The 17,163-nt window shown below is 37.8% G+C and overlaps 1 protein-coding gene across 4 annotated transcripts in view; it reads left to right on the top strand.

The window, feature by feature from the left end:
• Positions 1 to 17,163, top strand: part of RALGAPA2 (Ral GTPase activating protein catalytic subunit alpha 2) — a 374,904-nt gene that overhangs the window by 159,399 nt on the left and 198,342 nt on the right. For all 4 annotated transcript variants that reach the window (XR_006655322.3, XR_006655321.3, XM_024559518.4 and 1 more), the window contains exon 21: positions 16,206 to 16,399. Coding sequence is in view for 2 of the 4 variants with exons in the window: in XM_024559518.4 (XP_024415286.1) it covers positions 16,206 to 16,399 (194 nt within the window). In the remaining 2 variants the exon portion in view is untranslated. The remainder of the gene's footprint in view (positions 1 to 16,205; positions 16,400 to 17,163) is intronic.

The raw sequence follows: 17,163 nt of genomic DNA, 5'->3' as shown, positions 1-17,163 counted from the left end.
TTTATAAGGGCCCTAAATCCAGGATAAGTTTTACACTTTGAATAGCTTATTGATGAATATATTTTTGAAATTTTACTGTAAAAAGTAAGCACCAGTGAGCATACTACACAACTTAAGAAATAGAACAACAGCCCTGGCGGGCTAGCTCAGTTGTGTAGAGCGTCATCCGGATACACCAAGTTTGTGGGTTTGATCACTGGTCAGGGCACATACAAGAAGCAACCAATGAATGCATAAATAAGTGGAATAAAAATCGGTTCCTCTCTCTCTTTGTCTCTGTTTGTCTCCCCCACTCCTTTCTCTCTCTAAAATTGATAAATAAAATTTTAAAAAATACAATATCCAAATCAGTAAGATTTCCTAGAGGGCCTTCTCAAGTCCCTTCTCTTCTCCCATTGCTCTGTGCCCTATCTCAAATATTTTTATAATCCCTTGATTTATTTATAGATCTACCACATATATCTGTCCTCAATCAAATGTATCATATTGTTAAACTTTTAAAAATGAATGTTATACTCCCTATTTTTTTTGTACCTTTTACTCCCAAGTATAGTATTTTTAAGATTCACATGTGAACTACAGAGCCAAACTTGCTGTGTTTGCATCCAGGCTTTGCCGGGGAGTTAATGGGTGACTTTGAGCAAGTTAGTTAATCTCGCTGCCCTTCCTCTTCTTTTCTGTATGACAGGTGTAGTAATGGTCCCTGCTATAGGGTTGTTGGAGGAACGAAAGGGTGCACAGAGTATTGTGTGGAAGTGCTCTGCAGCTTAAGCTATTCATATGCACACACACATGCACACACATGTATAATGTGTGACCCTGGGGATGCAAACCTTGAAAAGCTCAGCTTCCTCACCTTTGTGACAGGACTGTTGAGAATGGTGACCCCAAAGAGAGTTGGGTATTTGATTTGCTTAGTTTTTGTGTCAGGAGAGACAAGTGTCCTAAGGAACTCAGTGTAGAAAACGCTGACCATAGCCAAGTCTTTCCTGGTCTTACATGCTTATGTTTACATACAGATATCTTTTATGAAAGAACAAGCTATAAATCTCATGTTGAGTAAAAGTTGTTTTTAAAATGTCAAAAATGATTTTCATATCAAGTTTTACCTTAAGTAGTTTTTTTAACCAAGCAAACTTTGGTTTCTAATCATCCTAATGTAAAATTTAACCGAAGTCTGTTATGTTTTGGAAATTTTTGATGGCGTAACATTAAAACTTCATAAAATTTACATAGGAAAAGTGGTGTAGGATAAAATCTTTTATCTATAAGATAGGTAAGACCAAGAAATATGATCTTAATGTGTATTTAATGTGTGTGCATTTTAGAAATAGAATAATAAACAGAGAAAAACAGACCAGTTAGCTGTAAATGAATAACATACTGCCTTATAATGCTGTAGTGCTGTCCTTAGAAGATAGTGGACATTTTCGGTCTATGTATTCAAATCTGCCAATGGTAGAATCCTTGCAAAGGCAATGAGAAAATGGTTGGCAAACCGTGTTCTTAGTTTATAAATTATTGGGTAGCAATTTGTACTTCTCATATTTGCATTTCCTTTTAAAGTATTTTAAAATTGTTTATATATAGTTACGTATTATGATTTTGAATAATAATACTGTAAATTTTTATGGACGCTAACCCCTTTACAAATAACTCAATTCTGGCCTGTATGGTAAGCAGGCTAAATCTTACATAGTCTGTGTTAGAGATGGGGAAACTTAGTCCCTGAGAAATTTAGTCTAGCTAGAAGGTAAGTGCCAGAGTTAGAACTGAATTTTAAAGTGTTTTGACTCCACATGCAGTGGTGTCTACTCCCTTCCACTGCACTGCTGTTAAAATTACAAATGCAAAACCCTTTAAACTATTTGAAAATCATTAATATATTCATGGAATAAATGGCTTCTCTGGGTTTAATATACAGACTACCCAAGGGGAACTCATGGTGGCACTATTGAAGGCAATACTGAATCTTTAATAAGTTGAATTTATTTAAACAGAAACTAGTTTTAATTATTTTTATTGAAAAGAAAGAAAATTGGGTGATTACTTCCTTTGTCCTTTATAAAGATTAGTTTTGATCCCATTTCAGAGTATACATGGGATAGCTCAATTTAATAAACTTATGTGAGGTAATTGTATATGATGTATTCTCTCTGTCATGATTAACTCCTCCAGCTACTTAGCTCTTCTTTGAAATACTAATGTAGAGAATCAGGACACTCAGTTCAATAGTTCATCTTGTCATCTGTGAAAAGGACAAACTGTAATATGATAAGGTTTAAGGATTATCACAGTTCTGAATTTAACTTTCTGTTCTTAAGAGGATTTCTTTATAAATGTACAAAATAAAACTCATGTTAGCCTGGCCTTTAGGACATGCCAAGAGAGTGATCAAATAATTTGAGTGTATCTGTTTCTCATTGAATAATCCTACCAATTATCAAATGCTTAGAACAATAAATGTCTAAAATCTTAAATTCTTTCATCACTGGCAAAATAACAGCTTAGTTTTATATTTGCTCTCTCATTTAAATCATTTCATGTTTACTGAAAATAACAGCTAAATTAATTGTGTCTTCTGTCAAAATGTACTGGGGATTTGTTTTAATCTGGTAAGGTAAGACATGCAGACATGGAAATGATTATCATGAAGGAATAACTTTATACTCACAGGTCCCTAGAAACAGGAGGCCTGGCCTGCTGTGCAGGTGAGCCACACAGGAAAGCACCAGAGTTGGTCAGGAGACAGTGGGAAAGCTGGGGAAAACTGTGCAACAACCTTAATGTCATTTCCATGGGAAAGGCAAGGCAAGCCGGGGTAAGCAGAGATAGGATTGGCTAGTTTGAACAATTTCAGCTAACTCTGCAACATAGATGCTGTCCCTAGTTGCCCAGTACCAGGCCCTGGGGTGATTGTGGCAGGGGGATATATTGGCTTGACATGAAAGAACCAGATAAAGGAGATACTTGGGAGGTATGAGCTTTGGATTGGGTAGTGTGAAAGGAACAATTCCTGCTGAGTTGTTGGCTGTCTCTTGGAATTATTAACCCTAGGAGGGGCAGGGACAGTCCTTTCCTAATCTGGAGGTTCTGGATCCAGAGCATCAGTTGATACCTTTATCAATTTTGTTTTGTTGAGGTAATGATTTTGAAGAATATTTAGGACTCTATAACTAAGAATATTGCTGCTGACATAATCTCTTATTTAGAAAATAAAATTACAAACTGGAAATACTGATTTTGATGCTATAAGAAATAAAAACAGGAATAAGTTATAACCACAATTGACTTAATAGCTTACCAAGAAAACAAAACATTTCCTTGTAGTGACAAATAATGTGATAAGTGCTATGAGGTTCCTGTAAAGAAAGTTTTAATCACAGAGATAGAAAAATAGAGTAATAGAATAGAATATAAAATACTGAATCCACACAGGAATGAAATCAGGATGTTATGAAAGAGGTGGCAGTCCAGATCTAACAAGGAAAGGATTTACTGTTTTAACAAATGCCTGTGGGGCAAGTATTTAGTCAAATAGAAAAAAACGAAATAGAATCCCTACCTTACACCATGCCCACAGTCAATTCCAGATGGATAAAATACTTAAACATTAAAAGGAAATTTTGAAAACTTTTAGCAGAAAAATACCTTTTAAAAATATCTTAAGACTTTTGGGTGGGGAAGGGTTTCTTTTTTTTTCTTTGTTATTTTTTTTATTGTTATTCAATTACAGTTGTCTGCCTTTTCTCCCCATCCCTCCACCCCACACCAGCCAAACCCACCTCCCTCCCCCACCTCAACCCTCCCCCTTGATTTTGTCCATGTGTCCTTTATAGTAGTTCCTGTAAACCCCTCTCCCCACTGTCCCTTCCCCACTCCCCTCTGGCTATTGTCAGATTGTTCTTAACTTCAGTGTATCTGGTTATATTTTGTTTGTTTTTTCCTCTTGTTGATTATGTTCCAGTTAAAGGTGAGATCATACAGTATTTGTCCCTCACCGTCTAGCTTATTTCACTTAGCATAATGCTCTCCAGTTCCATCCATGCTGTTGCAAAGGGTATAAGCTCCTTCTTTCTCTCTGCTGCATAGAATTCCATTGTGTAAATATACCATAGTTTTTGGACCCACTCATTTGCTGATGGGCACTTTGGTTGCTTCCAGTACTTGGCTATTGTAAATTGTGCTGCTATACACATTGCAGTGCATAGGTTCTCTTGGATTGGTGTTTCAGGGTTCTTAGGGTATAATCCCAGCAGCGGAATTGCTGGGTCAAAGGGCAGTTCAATTTTTAGTGTTCTGAGGAAATTCCATACTGTTTTCCACAGTGGCCTCACCAATCTGCATTCCCACCAACGGTGTACTAGGGTTCCCTTTTGTCCACATCCTCTCCAACATTTGTTTGTTGATTTGTTTATGTTGGCCACTCTGACTGGTATGAGATGGTACCTCATTGTGGTTTTAATTTGCATCTCTGTGATGGCTAGTGATGCTGAGCATCTTTTCATATGTCTCTGGGTCCTCTGCATGTCTTCCTTGGAGAAGTGTGTGTTCAAGTCCTTTGCCCATTTTTTAATTGGGTTGATTGTCTTCCTGGAGTGGAGTTGTGTGAGTGCTTTATATATTTTGGAGATCAGGCCCCTGTCTGAGGTATCATTGGCAAATATGTTTTCCCATACGTTGGTTCTCTTTACATTTTAATGCTGTTTTCTTTAGCCATGCGGAAGCTTTTTAATTTGATGAGATCCCATTTGTTTATTCTTTCCTTTATGTCCCTTGCTTTAGGGGATGTGTCTGTGAGGATGTTGCTGCGTGGAATGTTTGAGATTTTCCTGCCAATGTTTTCCTCTAGGACTTTTATGGTGTTATAACTTATATTAAGTCTTTTACCCACCTTGAGTTTATTTTTGTGTATGGTGTAAGTTGGTGATGGAGCTTCATTTTTTTGCACATAGCTGTTCAGATCTCCCAACACCATTTGTTGAAGAGGCTATTCTTGTTCCATTTTATGCTCCTGCCTCCTTTGTCAAATATTAATTGACTCTAAAGACTTGGGTTTATTTCTGGTCTCTCTGTTCTGTTCCATTGGTCTATGTGCCTGTTTTTATGCCAGTACCAGGGTGTTTTGATTACACTGGCCTTGTAATACAGTTTGATATCAGGTATGGTGATCCCTCCTGCTTTGTTCTTCTTTCTCAAAATTGCTGCAGCTATTCGGGGTCGTTTATGGTTCCATATAAATTTCTGAAATGTTCGTTCTATATCTGTGAAATATGTCATGGGTACTCTAATAGGGATTGCATTGAATCTATAAATTGCTTTGGGTAGTATGGCCATTTTGGTGATGTGCATTCTTCCAATCCATGAGCATGGTACATGCTTCCATTTGTTTGTGTCTTCCTTAATTTCTTTCTTCAATGTTGTGTAGTTTTCTAAGTACAGGTCTTTTACCTCCTTAATTAAGTTTATTCCTACATACTTAATTTTTCATGTTGCTATATCAAATGGGATTTTTTTTCCTGATTTCTGTTTCTGCTGTTTCATTGTTGGTAAACATGAATGCCATTGATTCCTGAGTATTGACTTTGTATCCAGCTATTTTGCCAAATTCATTTATTACATCAAGTAGTTTTTTGGTGGAGTCTATAGGATTTTCCATGTACACTATCATGTCATCTGCAAACAGTGACAGTTTCATTTCCTCCTTTCCAATTTGGATGCCCTTTATTTCTTTTTCTTGTCTGATTGCTGTGGCTAGGACTTCCAATACTGTGTTGAATAGGAGTGGTGAGAGAGGGCATCCTTGTTTTGTTCCTGATCTTAGTGGGAAAGCTCTAAGTTTTTGTCCATTGAGTATGATGTGGCTGTAGGTCTGTCATATATTGTCGGGGGGCTTTAACGCAGCCCCACTGGGTCTGCCATGGATGAAGACCTGGCGATGGTGGCTCGAAGCCTCTGGTCCGTGTAGGTCCTGAAAATCCTCCGGTCCCTGTTCCGGGCGCCAGATGTCGGGGGGCTTTAACGCAGCCCCCCGGGTCTGCCACAGATGAAGAAAAAGACTACCAAGACATGATCTGCTTGGGGAGGAAAGGTGGCCGTTTCTCTCAAGGGGAGAAGGGCCCATAGCCTCTCTCTCTAGGGGCTTTTATTAGGTTCATTCGCATAGGAATACGGATAAAGCTCATCAATCATTGTCAGCCAGTAAGGGTTAAACAATACATGATTTAGAGAGAACTCTGAGGGCTTATTCTGAGTTACAGCCAATTAGTTAGAGGGCCATAAAACTTCAGGCGCCAGACTCATCTCAGGTCTGGACCCTTATCTCTTAAACTGAGGGTACAAATTAAGTAGGTTTCACAGGAATGTATGTATTTTTGTTAGGCCTGATTCCCCAGGGAATCCACCCCTCCCAGCACAGGACTGCACTGCCCTCTGTTTTTGCTTCAGGCTTAAGTCAGGCAAGGGAAGTATGGCAGCCAAGAGATTAGGAGACTTCTTGCAGACAGAATGAGGACTCAGGCTATTTCAAAGCCGAGGGGCGAGGGTCCATCACCCCCTTTTTCCACAGTGCCCTGAGTCCTTCCCTGCGGGCCTCTTCTGTGACCAGAGCCTGTCTTAGGTTGATCCTCCCTTGAGGATTCTTACCCGTCATTGGCTAACTGGCCAAGCTCAGGGCCAAGCAGGGTGAAGTGGGCAGAGGTGGCACATCTGCCAGGGAGACAAGCTTTGTCTCCTTAGTGGCTTATGGTCCCAACTCTGACTCAGCCTTAATCATGGGGGGTTACAGCCTCTGAAACCAGGCAGGGCAGTTCCCAACAATATATGGCCTTAATTATGTTGAGGAATGCTCCCTCTATTCCCACTTTGCTGAGTGTTTTTATCAGAAATGGGTGCTGTATCTTATCAGATGCTTTTTCTGCATCAATTGATATGTTCATGTGATTTTTGTCTATGCTGTTGTTTATGTGATGTATTCTGTTTATTGATTTGCGAATATTGTACCATCCTTGCATCCCTGGGATGAATCCCGCTCGGTCATGGTGTATGATCTTTTAAATTATTGCTGGATGCGGTTTGCCAATATTTCGTTGAGAATTTTAGCATCTATGTTCATCAGTGATATTGGCCTGATGTTTTCTTTGTTTGTTGTGTCTTTATCTGGTTTTGGGATTAGGATGATGCTGGCTTCATAAAAAGAGTTGAGGAGTCTTCCATCATTTTGGATTTTTTGGAATAGTCTGTGAAGGATAGGGGTTAGCTGTTCCTTAAATGCTTTGTAGAATTATCCTGTGAAACTTTCTGGTCCAGGGCTTTTGTGTGTTTGGAGTTTTTTGATGACTGCTTCATTTTCGTCTGCTGTTATTGGTCTGTTCAGGTTTTCTGCTGATTCTTCATTCAGTTTTGGAAGATTATATTTTTCTAGAAATGTGTCCATTTCACCTAGGTTTTCAAAGTTCTTGGCATACAGTTCTTCGTAGTAATTTCTTACAGTCCTTTTTATTTCTGTGGTATCTGTTGTAATCTCTCCTCTTTCATTTCTACTTCTGTTTATTTGGATCCTCTCTGTTTTTTTCTTGATGAGCCTACTTAAAAGCTTGTCGATTTTGTTTATCTTTTCAAAGAACCAGCTCCTGGATTCATTGATCCTTAGAATTGTGCTTTTAGTCTCTGTGTCATTTAACTCTGCTCTGATCTTGGTTATTTCCTTCCTTGGTTATTTCCTTCCTTCTACTTGTCTTCGTTGTTGTTCCTCGAGTTTTTGTAGGCATAGGGTTAGGTTGTTTATTTGAAATGTTTCTATCTTTTTAAGGTAGGCCTGTATTGCTATGAACTTCCCTCTCAGGACTGCCTTTGCTGTGTTCCTTATGTTTTAGGTTTTTGTGAGTTCATTTTCATTTGTTTCCAGAAAGTTTTTGATTTCTTCCCTAATCTTGTCCTTGACCCATTCTTTGTTTAATAGCATGCTATTCAGTCTCCATGATTTTGAGTGTTTTGGGTTTTTTCCTTTGGGGTTGGTTTCTAGTTTCAGTCCCTTGTGGTCAGAGAAAATGCTTGATATGATTTCAATTTTCTTCAATTTGTTGAGGCTTGCTTTGTGTCCTATCATGTGGTGTCTTTGAAAATGTTCCATGTACACTTGAAAAGAATGTGTATTTTGCTTCTTTGGGATGAAAGGCTGTATATATATCAGTGAAGTCCATTTCATCAAGGGTATTGTTCAGTGACACAATATCTTTGTTGATATTTTGTTTGGAAGATCTGTCCATTTTTGACAGTGGGGTGTTGAAATCCCCTACTATAATTGTGTTGCTGTCAATGTCTTTCTTGAAGTCCTCCAAGATTTTCTTTATGTATTTGGGTGCTCCTATGTTGGGTGCATGTACATTTACAGTGTTTATGTGTGGTGGATTCTTCCTTTGAGTAGTATGAAATTACCTTCAGGGTGTCTCTTTATGGCCCTTCTTTTGAAGTCCATTTTGTCTGATATGAGTATTGCTACCCCTGCTTTTTTTTTCCTGTCTGTTTGCTTGGAAAATTTGTTTCCAGCCCTTCACTTTCAGTCTGTGTAGGTCTTTTGTCCTGGGATGGGTGTCTTGTAGGCAGCATATGTGTGGGTCATGTTTTCTTAACCATTCAGCTATTCTATGTCTTTTGATTGGAGCATTTAATCCATTTACGTTTAAGGTTATTATCGATAGGTAATTATTCATTGCCATTTATTCATACCTGTGTTCCTGTCTCTTTCTCTTTTCCTTCCTTGCCTTAAAACAGTCCCTTTAGCATCTCTTGCAGAGCTGGTTTGGTGGAGGTGTATTCTTTTATACTTCCTTTGTCTGGGAAGCTCCTTATTTGGCCTTCTGTCTGGATTGAGAGCCTCGCTGGGTAAAGTAGACTTGGTTGCAGGCCTCTGGTTCTCATTACTTGGAATATTTTTTGCCATTCTCTCTGGCTTGGAGCGTTTCCATTGAGAAGTCAGCTACTAACCTTATTGGGGCTCTCTTGTATGTTACTTCTTGCTTCTCCCTTGCTGCCTTTAAGATCCTCTCTGTGTCTTGGAATTTTGTGCCATTTCAATTATGATGTGTCTTGCAGTGGGCCTCTTTGGGTTCCTCTTGCTTGGGACTCTGTTTTTCCTGGATTTGTATGACCTTTTCTCTCATCAGATTAGGGAAATTCTCTATCATTACTTTTTCAAACAGATTTTCTATCCATTGCTCTTCTTCTTCTCCTTCTGGTATCCCTATTTTACGGATATTATTATGTTTCATGTTGTCCTGCATTTCCCTTAATCCCTCTTCATTCTTTCTGAGCCTCTTTTCCTTTTCTTGGTCTTTCTGGGTGTTTTTTTCTACTTTGTCCTCCAGCTCACTGATCCGATCCTCTGCTTCATCAAGTCTGCTTTTGATTCCTTCTACTGTGTTCTCCAGTTTAGAAATTGTATTCTTCATTTCCTCTTGGCCCTTGTTGATAGTTTCTATTTCCTTTTTCATGTTGATACAGTTTGCAGTGAGTTCATTGTAGTTTCCCTGTAGTTCCTGGTAATTCTGTGTGAGCTCAGTGAGCTTCCTGATAACCATTGCTTTGCACTCAATATCTGATAGTTGACTTGCCTCTATTTCATTTAGCATTCTTTCTGAGGCTTCCTCCTTTCCTTTCATTTGGGGATTGTTTCTTTGTCTTCCCATTGTTTGTGAGACTCTTCTTGTAGCCTCTGCTTCTTAAATTGATCTGTTCTGACTCCCTGGGTGATGGTATGAAGTTCTATGGTAGAATGCCAGTGGGTTTCAGTGGTGCTGTCTCCTTAATCTCCTGAGCTCGCTGGTCTTGGGCTTTTGTTTATGTTGGCTCTCTGTATGTCTTTGGGTTTTGATTGTTGTTGGGTCTTTGTTTGATGGGTCCTTCCCTCGAGCTGGTTAACTGAGGGCCACTCTGTGCACCATGTCTTGTATTCTGTTGTGAAGATGTGGACAGTTTGTGTTGAAGCTGATTCTTCTGTGTGTACAAGGTTTTGAGGCTTCTCTCTCACTCTTGTTCAGTTGTTTATTCTGAGTAATTTCTCCACTATTTAGTTGTATTTCCAGATCAGCCGTGGCTTGAGGTTAGTGTAGCTTCAACTCCCTTCTTCACCTTCTTCCGTTTTTATCTGTTGGTGGTTCCTTTGTTGGTGGGTTTCCTCTTCCAGCAGGTGTACTGGTGTTCATCACTCCCACCTTGCAAGGTCTCTGGAATAGCAAAGTGAAATTTGTCTCACTGTCTCAGTTATTTGGATGACCCATGTTTGTGTCTAACTGTGGTCTTTTCAGAGGTCCAGGTTTTATTGTCTTACTGTGGGAAAAGGAGAAAGAAGAAAAAGAAAAAGGAGAAGGGAAGAAAGGAAAAAGAGATAGAAATGGAAAGGAAGGAAGGAAGAAGGAATAGAAAAAGATAGGAGGAAAGAAAAGAAGAAATTTTAACAATAAATAAATAAATAAATAAATAAATAAATAAATAAAGGAAGGCAGGAAGAAGGAATAAAAAAAGAAAGGACAGACAGGAAGAAGGAATTTAAAAAAAAAAGTCTTCTGCTGGCTTTAAACCTGTCAGGTCAGTTCTGCTGGTCTTCCTGTCTGTGAAATGGGAGGGGGTGGGTGGAAGGATTGGTTTCACTTTTCTCCCTTCCTGAGCCACACTCTTCACTGTTGTCCAGCGTTTGGTCCAGTTCCTCAGTGTCCTTCTACCCCAACCCTAGGCCTTTAGTTCACCAGTTGTGCTGTCCTTGAGGTGCACCAATTAGGGGCAACTCACACTCCACCTTCTTGCTCTTTGGTGTCCTAGATGCTAGGTGCTTTCAGTGCTCCTTCAGGGTAGTTCAGCCCCCTACTGAGTCAAGTCTTTCAGGGGACTGCAGTCTCCCCTAGCCCTGCAGCTTCCCTCTGCTGGGCGTTCTGCCTTCCTCCTAGAGAGCAAGTAGGTCCTGCAGGGGTCTGTGCGCAGGGGCTAAGTGGGAGGTGTTCAGTCCCTAGTGCTTCAGGTGTGGTTGCCCGCTGGCAGCCAGGCCATTGATCGGGGTACACACTGACCCCGGGCTTTGGGCCTGTGTGCTGGGGAAGCCTGGCCGCTGATCTGGGTGCGCACCAACCTGGGCTTCAGGTTTGTGCTGGGGCTGTTTATCCAGTGTTCACAGTCCAGGGGCTGAGGTAATGGGGGCACAAGAGGCCACGGCTGCTGCGGAGAATTCTCTAAACAGCTGCTGACTGCCTCTATTTTCTCTTTTTCTTTTCTAAATATTCCTCCTATTCAAGCCCCCCGGTCTAAACAAGCACCTGGCTTCTCACACAGCCCAGCCTGGCTTTCTCCCAAGAATCTTGCAGCAGACCCTGCAGGTACAGATGGGGGGCTTCAGCCACCCTGGTCCCCGTGCTGGGCCCAGGGACCTTGTTGTCCTTAAGCACTCTTCTTACCGTCTGATTTTTCAATGTCCTCTATCTTTGGTCTCCGATCTTCATATATACTGGAATACCGTTGGCTGTTCATCTGTTCCTCAGATCAGCCAGGCATTTCACTGGTGCCCAGGGGAAGTGGACTCTGCTGCCACTTATCTCGCCGCCATCTTCAAATCCTGGGAAGGTTTTCTTAAATGATATGTTTTTAAAAAGCTAACTGAAGGAGAGTCATTAGACATTAATTTAACTGCAGCATCATTAAAACTTTCTTTTTATTATCAGAAAAACTTTAAGAATTCTAAGGGGTGGCGGAACCCTGAAGGGAAAAAGCCAGCTTTGGTGTTCTTCCCTCTCCAGGTTCCTTTCAGGTCAGTGATGTGTTTTAAGGTAAGGTTTAGTTAGAAATGGTATCCAACATTTTGGTTTAGTGGGGAAAAGGTCATTGTTCTTCCCCCACTGGAATGTAATCTCCAGGAGGGTGTCAGTGTTGTTGACAGCTGATTCTTCACTTCCAGAACTGTACAGGGCAGGTGAGGAACATTAGTAAATAGCCAAATGAATGAATGAAAGAGGGGTGTCCAACTCAAGGGCAGCATGTAGCCCAGGATGGCTGTGAATGCAGCCCAACACAAAATTGTAAATTTACTTAAAACATTAAGAGATTTTTTTGTGTGTGTGATTACATGTCCTAATGTATTTAATGTGTGAGCCAAGACAACTCTTCTTCTTCCAGTGTGGCCCAGAGATGCCAAAAGGTTGGACACCCCTGCTTAAGTGTAGGCTATTATTTTATTTAGTTAAAACAACAATTAAATTTTAACCTTTTTTAGTAATAAAAAATGTGAGATTCACTTTCAAAACCTTTTTTGCTTAGTATATTTATCATGGCCCTGCCTCCAAATATTGTTACAGAAATCCTTTTAGCACTTCTGCTTTTAATTATAGCTGTGCATATGAATTATATTCACTGTTACCTGCCACCAAAGCTGTTTTGGCGAAATGGTGTGCTTGTTTGCCATTAGAGGTTTTTTTTGGCATTTTGGCTTTGATCTGTCTGATTGGTTTGCTCATCTTGGAAAGCAGATGAGGAAGGAGAGAAAGCCAGGCTGTAGTGCTGGCCAACAGAACACCAGCGGACCTGCTACTTCTCCACTTTGGATCCTCAATGGTCAGGCCTGATTTTTCTGGTCCCAGAATTAAGGTGTTTCAGTTGAGCCTTTAGGTTTGTCTTTAATTTCAAATCAAAAGAAAAATTCATTTCTAAAGTGCCTCCTATGCTTCTTCAACACTCTACTACCCCTACATAAAATTGCCCCTATATTAAATCATTTGGTCCTAAGTGCCTATTTTACCAAGACTTATTTTATGACTAAAACTTTTTGTGTATTTGCAAAGTTCTACACTTTATATTACTCTGTTAAAATCACGTGTATGTTTAGAGAGAGAGAGATTTTATTTGTTCGCAAGAGTTTCCAGTATAATAAAAAATATTTAAATGCCCCTATTGCATTTAGTAATAATGAAATGAAGAGATACTTACTAGGTTAGCATACTAACTTGTTCATGAAAAAGAAAATAAAAGTAAATATTTGGCATTTTTTTGGTGAACGTGAAATTTTCTGAAATCTCTTGAATCCCTATTTTTCGTTAAGTACTGCTTCACTGAGGAACGATCTACATGTAAAACGTCAGCATCTGTTCTGTTACTTATGCCATGAGTGCAGTAGTTTGGGGCAAAAACATTTCATCTCGTTAAAATTTTTCCACAGTAATACTGAGCATGCAGTCATTTCAGATACTTCTAAAAGACTCAACATATTTTGATGGGGATGTTACCTAGGATTTTATCACTGAGGTATAAGTTTTTCAGAGAGCAGAGGAGTATTGAAACATTTTTTTAGATAAGGTCCTTTTTATAACTGAGAATGTATTAGTTGGCAGGTAGCAAGGAGGTGCAGATGATGCAGTACCTAGCCTTTTTTGCCTTGTGGTGTCACTCAAGCAAAGCTCCAGTGCGATTGGAGTGCGGGGGGTGGGGGTGGGGGTGGGGCTAATCTCTATTGTTGATGGCTGCATTTTAGGAATGGTGGGAGGGGATTAAATAGAACTATAAATCATCTAATCCCTTTACTTTTTAATACCCCCTCAAGGGATTAAAGATATAGTATTTTTTATGGGGAAAAATAAATGCCATACTATGCTGTGTATTTGGGGTCTTGTGTTGATTTATAAACTTTCATTAAAGCTTCATCATACCTTCTTGGCAGACAGATGCTTGATATTGCACTTATTTTACAGATTAAACATTAGGAGGATGAGTCTCTTTCAGAGAAGCGAAGACCTATAATCAGGCTTTTGTTCTCTATACCTCCTGTCTTTGAGTCACAGTGTTTAGGAATTCCATTTTGAAGTAGATCTGACATTTTATTGTGTCTCGTTAATAGATTATATGATACTTATATGGGAAATACAAATGAGTTTTCCTTTAAGAAGGAACAGTGCTCCTATTTGAGTAAGGCCTTTCCATGACACTATGTGCCACCCTTACTAAACCTTTTGTTTTGGTGATTTGGGATCTTTTAATGTCTAATAAAAATAAGCTATTACCAGCTGTCTTGGGTGCAGGAAAGGATGCAAACCATTCTTGGATCTGCCTTGGCTCATTGTCAGATTCACTCCTTTTTGTTCCTCATTGAGTCTTGTCATTCCTCTGCTTGAGTTCCTGACACCCACCAGCTGTGCTTCAATTTCTTTGATTAGGCCCTAAAAGCACCAGCAACATATGTACTCAATGAGAGTGGGAATTAATAATTGCCTAGAAATCAGTTTGTCTTCATTTGTGTGAGAAATTTGTGAGGAATACAACTTTAGGAATAATTATGTTAATAACAAATGGTGTAAGATAAAAGAGAAAGGGGATTAGTAATGGAGGTAGGACACAACTTTTTAAACTCCCTCCAAAGATTTAAAAGAGAAGCAAAGCAAAGGAGATCCTAATTAAATAAACACATTGATAGATAAGAAGAAAGAAAGAAAACACTGGTCTAGCTATACATATGTATGTCACATAAACTTTAAAGCAGAAATCATTTATTAGTAAAAACAGTAATTGTGAATTTATATGAACTTCATAACCTCTAGATATATGAAACAAAAGTTGACAGAATTATAAGGAACTACTGATAAAACCATATTTATAGTAGAAAATTTTAATAACTCTAAGAAATTGATGAGTTAAGAATATATTAAACTAGAGAAGCCTTATACAATACAATTTATGGAGATATTTATATATATTGAATGAAGATATTTTATACCTGTATAAAACTTTGAACTGAATTAAAATGTGATTAAAAGGTGTAATAAAAAGCACATGGAACATTTACAGAAATTGACCAATTACATCTTTAAGCAAGTCTCAACCAATACCACAATTTGAAATTATACCACATTCTGTGAACGTGATGACATAAATAAGAACAAAAGAATAATAAAACAAAAATACATTAAGAAAATAACCACTGTACTTTGTATAAGTCCAAAAAGAAATTAAATTATAAATTAGGAAATATTTCAAACTGGACTACAGTGAAAACTACATAACAAAAGCTCTAGAATGTAACTGAAGACTATATGGAGGAAAATACATTTTTATTATTAGAAAAGAAAAAATTTGTGTGTTCTATTAAAAAATTAGGGGAAAATGGCAGAATAAAATATAGAAGTTACTAAAAATGGAACTAATGATGCAAAGTGCATACTCATATATGCTAGAAAGTAATAGAGGGGACTATCAGAAACAACTCTTTAAAAAAATAAAATAGACTGTCAAGATTGATTAAGGAAAGAATATTGGGGGTGAAAAGGGAATAGAACTAAAAAAATTTTAATAATATAGTAGGTTAATTTGAATATATTTATAAAAATAAAGGCCAATTCCTAGTTTTATAAAGCTTCAAATAAGTGAGAAACTATTTTTTACAACCTGTTTCAGATGCTAGAGGGAAAGAAAACTCCCTAACTTCTGTTATCTAACTTGTGTTACCTTGATAATGAAACCACACAAGATGCATAATTAAAAAGGAAAAATTAGGGTCCATCTTAACTTAAAAGCATATCAGCAAAAATCCTAAACAAAGCATTCCAATGAAATCTAAGAATATTGGGAAAGGATCATACATCAGAGGTAAGAAACATTCATTATAGGAACACAAGCCAAAAAGAAAAAATCCATCATGAGAACATCAGACAAATCTCAATTAAAGATTTTACAAAATATCTGATCAGTACTCCTCAAAACTGTCAACGTCTTAAAAAAGAAGAAAAATCTGAGAAAATGTCATAACCAAAAGCAGGCTAAGGAAACATGATAATTAAATGCACTGTGATATCCTGGATGGAATCCTGGAACAGAATAAAGTCATTAGCTTAAAATTACCTAAAGCAATCTGAGTATAAGTATGGACTTTATAATAATGGTTTAATATTGGTTCATTAATTGTAACAATGTGCCATATCTATGTGGGATGTTTAACAATAGGGAAGCTCACTGTAGAATATATGGGAACCCTCTATCCTATCTTAGTAATTTTTGTATACGTCTCAAAACTATTCTAAAAAAATAAGTTTATTTTTAAAAATAATTCAGTAAAAATTGTCAAATAACAATTTTCATCTTAATGATTTTACCCTGAAGCACTGGTAATTTTCATTAAAGAAAAAGGCTCTATGATGAAATCAAGATTGTGTTTCCAGGCTTAACACACATGTTTTCCTCCACAGATAGCAGCGAATGCCTTGCAGATGACTGCAGCATAATTGCTGGAGGGAACCTCACTGGTTGGCACCCAGACTCTGCCGCTGTGTTATGGCGAAGAATCTTGGGAATCCTTGGAGATGTGAATAATATCCAGTCGCCGAAGATCCATGCCAAAGTTTTTGGCTATCTCTATGAACTCTGGTACAAACTAGCAAAGGTACTCTTACTATGTTACCTTTTATTCTAATATGGAAAAATTGAATTAGTTTAACATAAAAACTGTGTTGCAAGTCACTACTGAACATATCCTGGAAGGAAAATTAGGTGTTTACGTGAAGTATGTTTGATTATCAAAGAATAAATAATACTTATAGTTTGGTCATTTTATAAATATAAAAGAATTATTTCATTTAATGTATAACTATAATATTACTATAGGATATTAAAGAATAGGGCATTGTTCAGTCATTTTAATTACTCTTTTTATAAAACTGATACTGGTTTTATTGTACAAGATTTTAAAAATGCAGAAAAATACTAAGTAGTAAATTGCCTCCCCACAGAGATAACTAAGTATTAAAAATGGTCTTATTTGTACAGATAAGTAAGGTTTTGTTCAAGTACATACAATTTTCATTCTGGTTATTGTTTGTGTTACTAACATACATTTTCCCCATTTTTTTCAATCCATGATTTATGTTTATACAGTATAACTCGTTGAACCATTTCTTATCATTTAGAGTTCAGAACCTCTCCAGTTATTAATATTCAAGGAAAAACAATGCCCTAATTTTGTATTACGTCTAAAACCACATATAGTAAGTTAGACATATAATTTGAAAGGACAAAAGATCTCATAATAAAAAAAACTTGTAAATATTGTAGGTTTTCACTTAATTGATAGGAATTTTATTGGAAGAACCTATTCGGCCATGGAACACAATATTAGAATATTGTTGGGGTAAACTGTGGTGTTCCCTA

Source organism: Desmodus rotundus, chromosome 6, assembly GCF_022682495.2.
Source record: "Desmodus rotundus isolate HL8 chromosome 6, HLdesRot8A.1, whole genome shotgun sequence".
NCBI classification, from domain to species: domain Eukaryota; kingdom Metazoa; phylum Chordata; class Mammalia; order Chiroptera; family Phyllostomidae; genus Desmodus; species Desmodus rotundus.
Note: the sequence above shows the minus strand (reverse complement) of the source record. Positions and strands in the feature narration are given on the sequence as shown.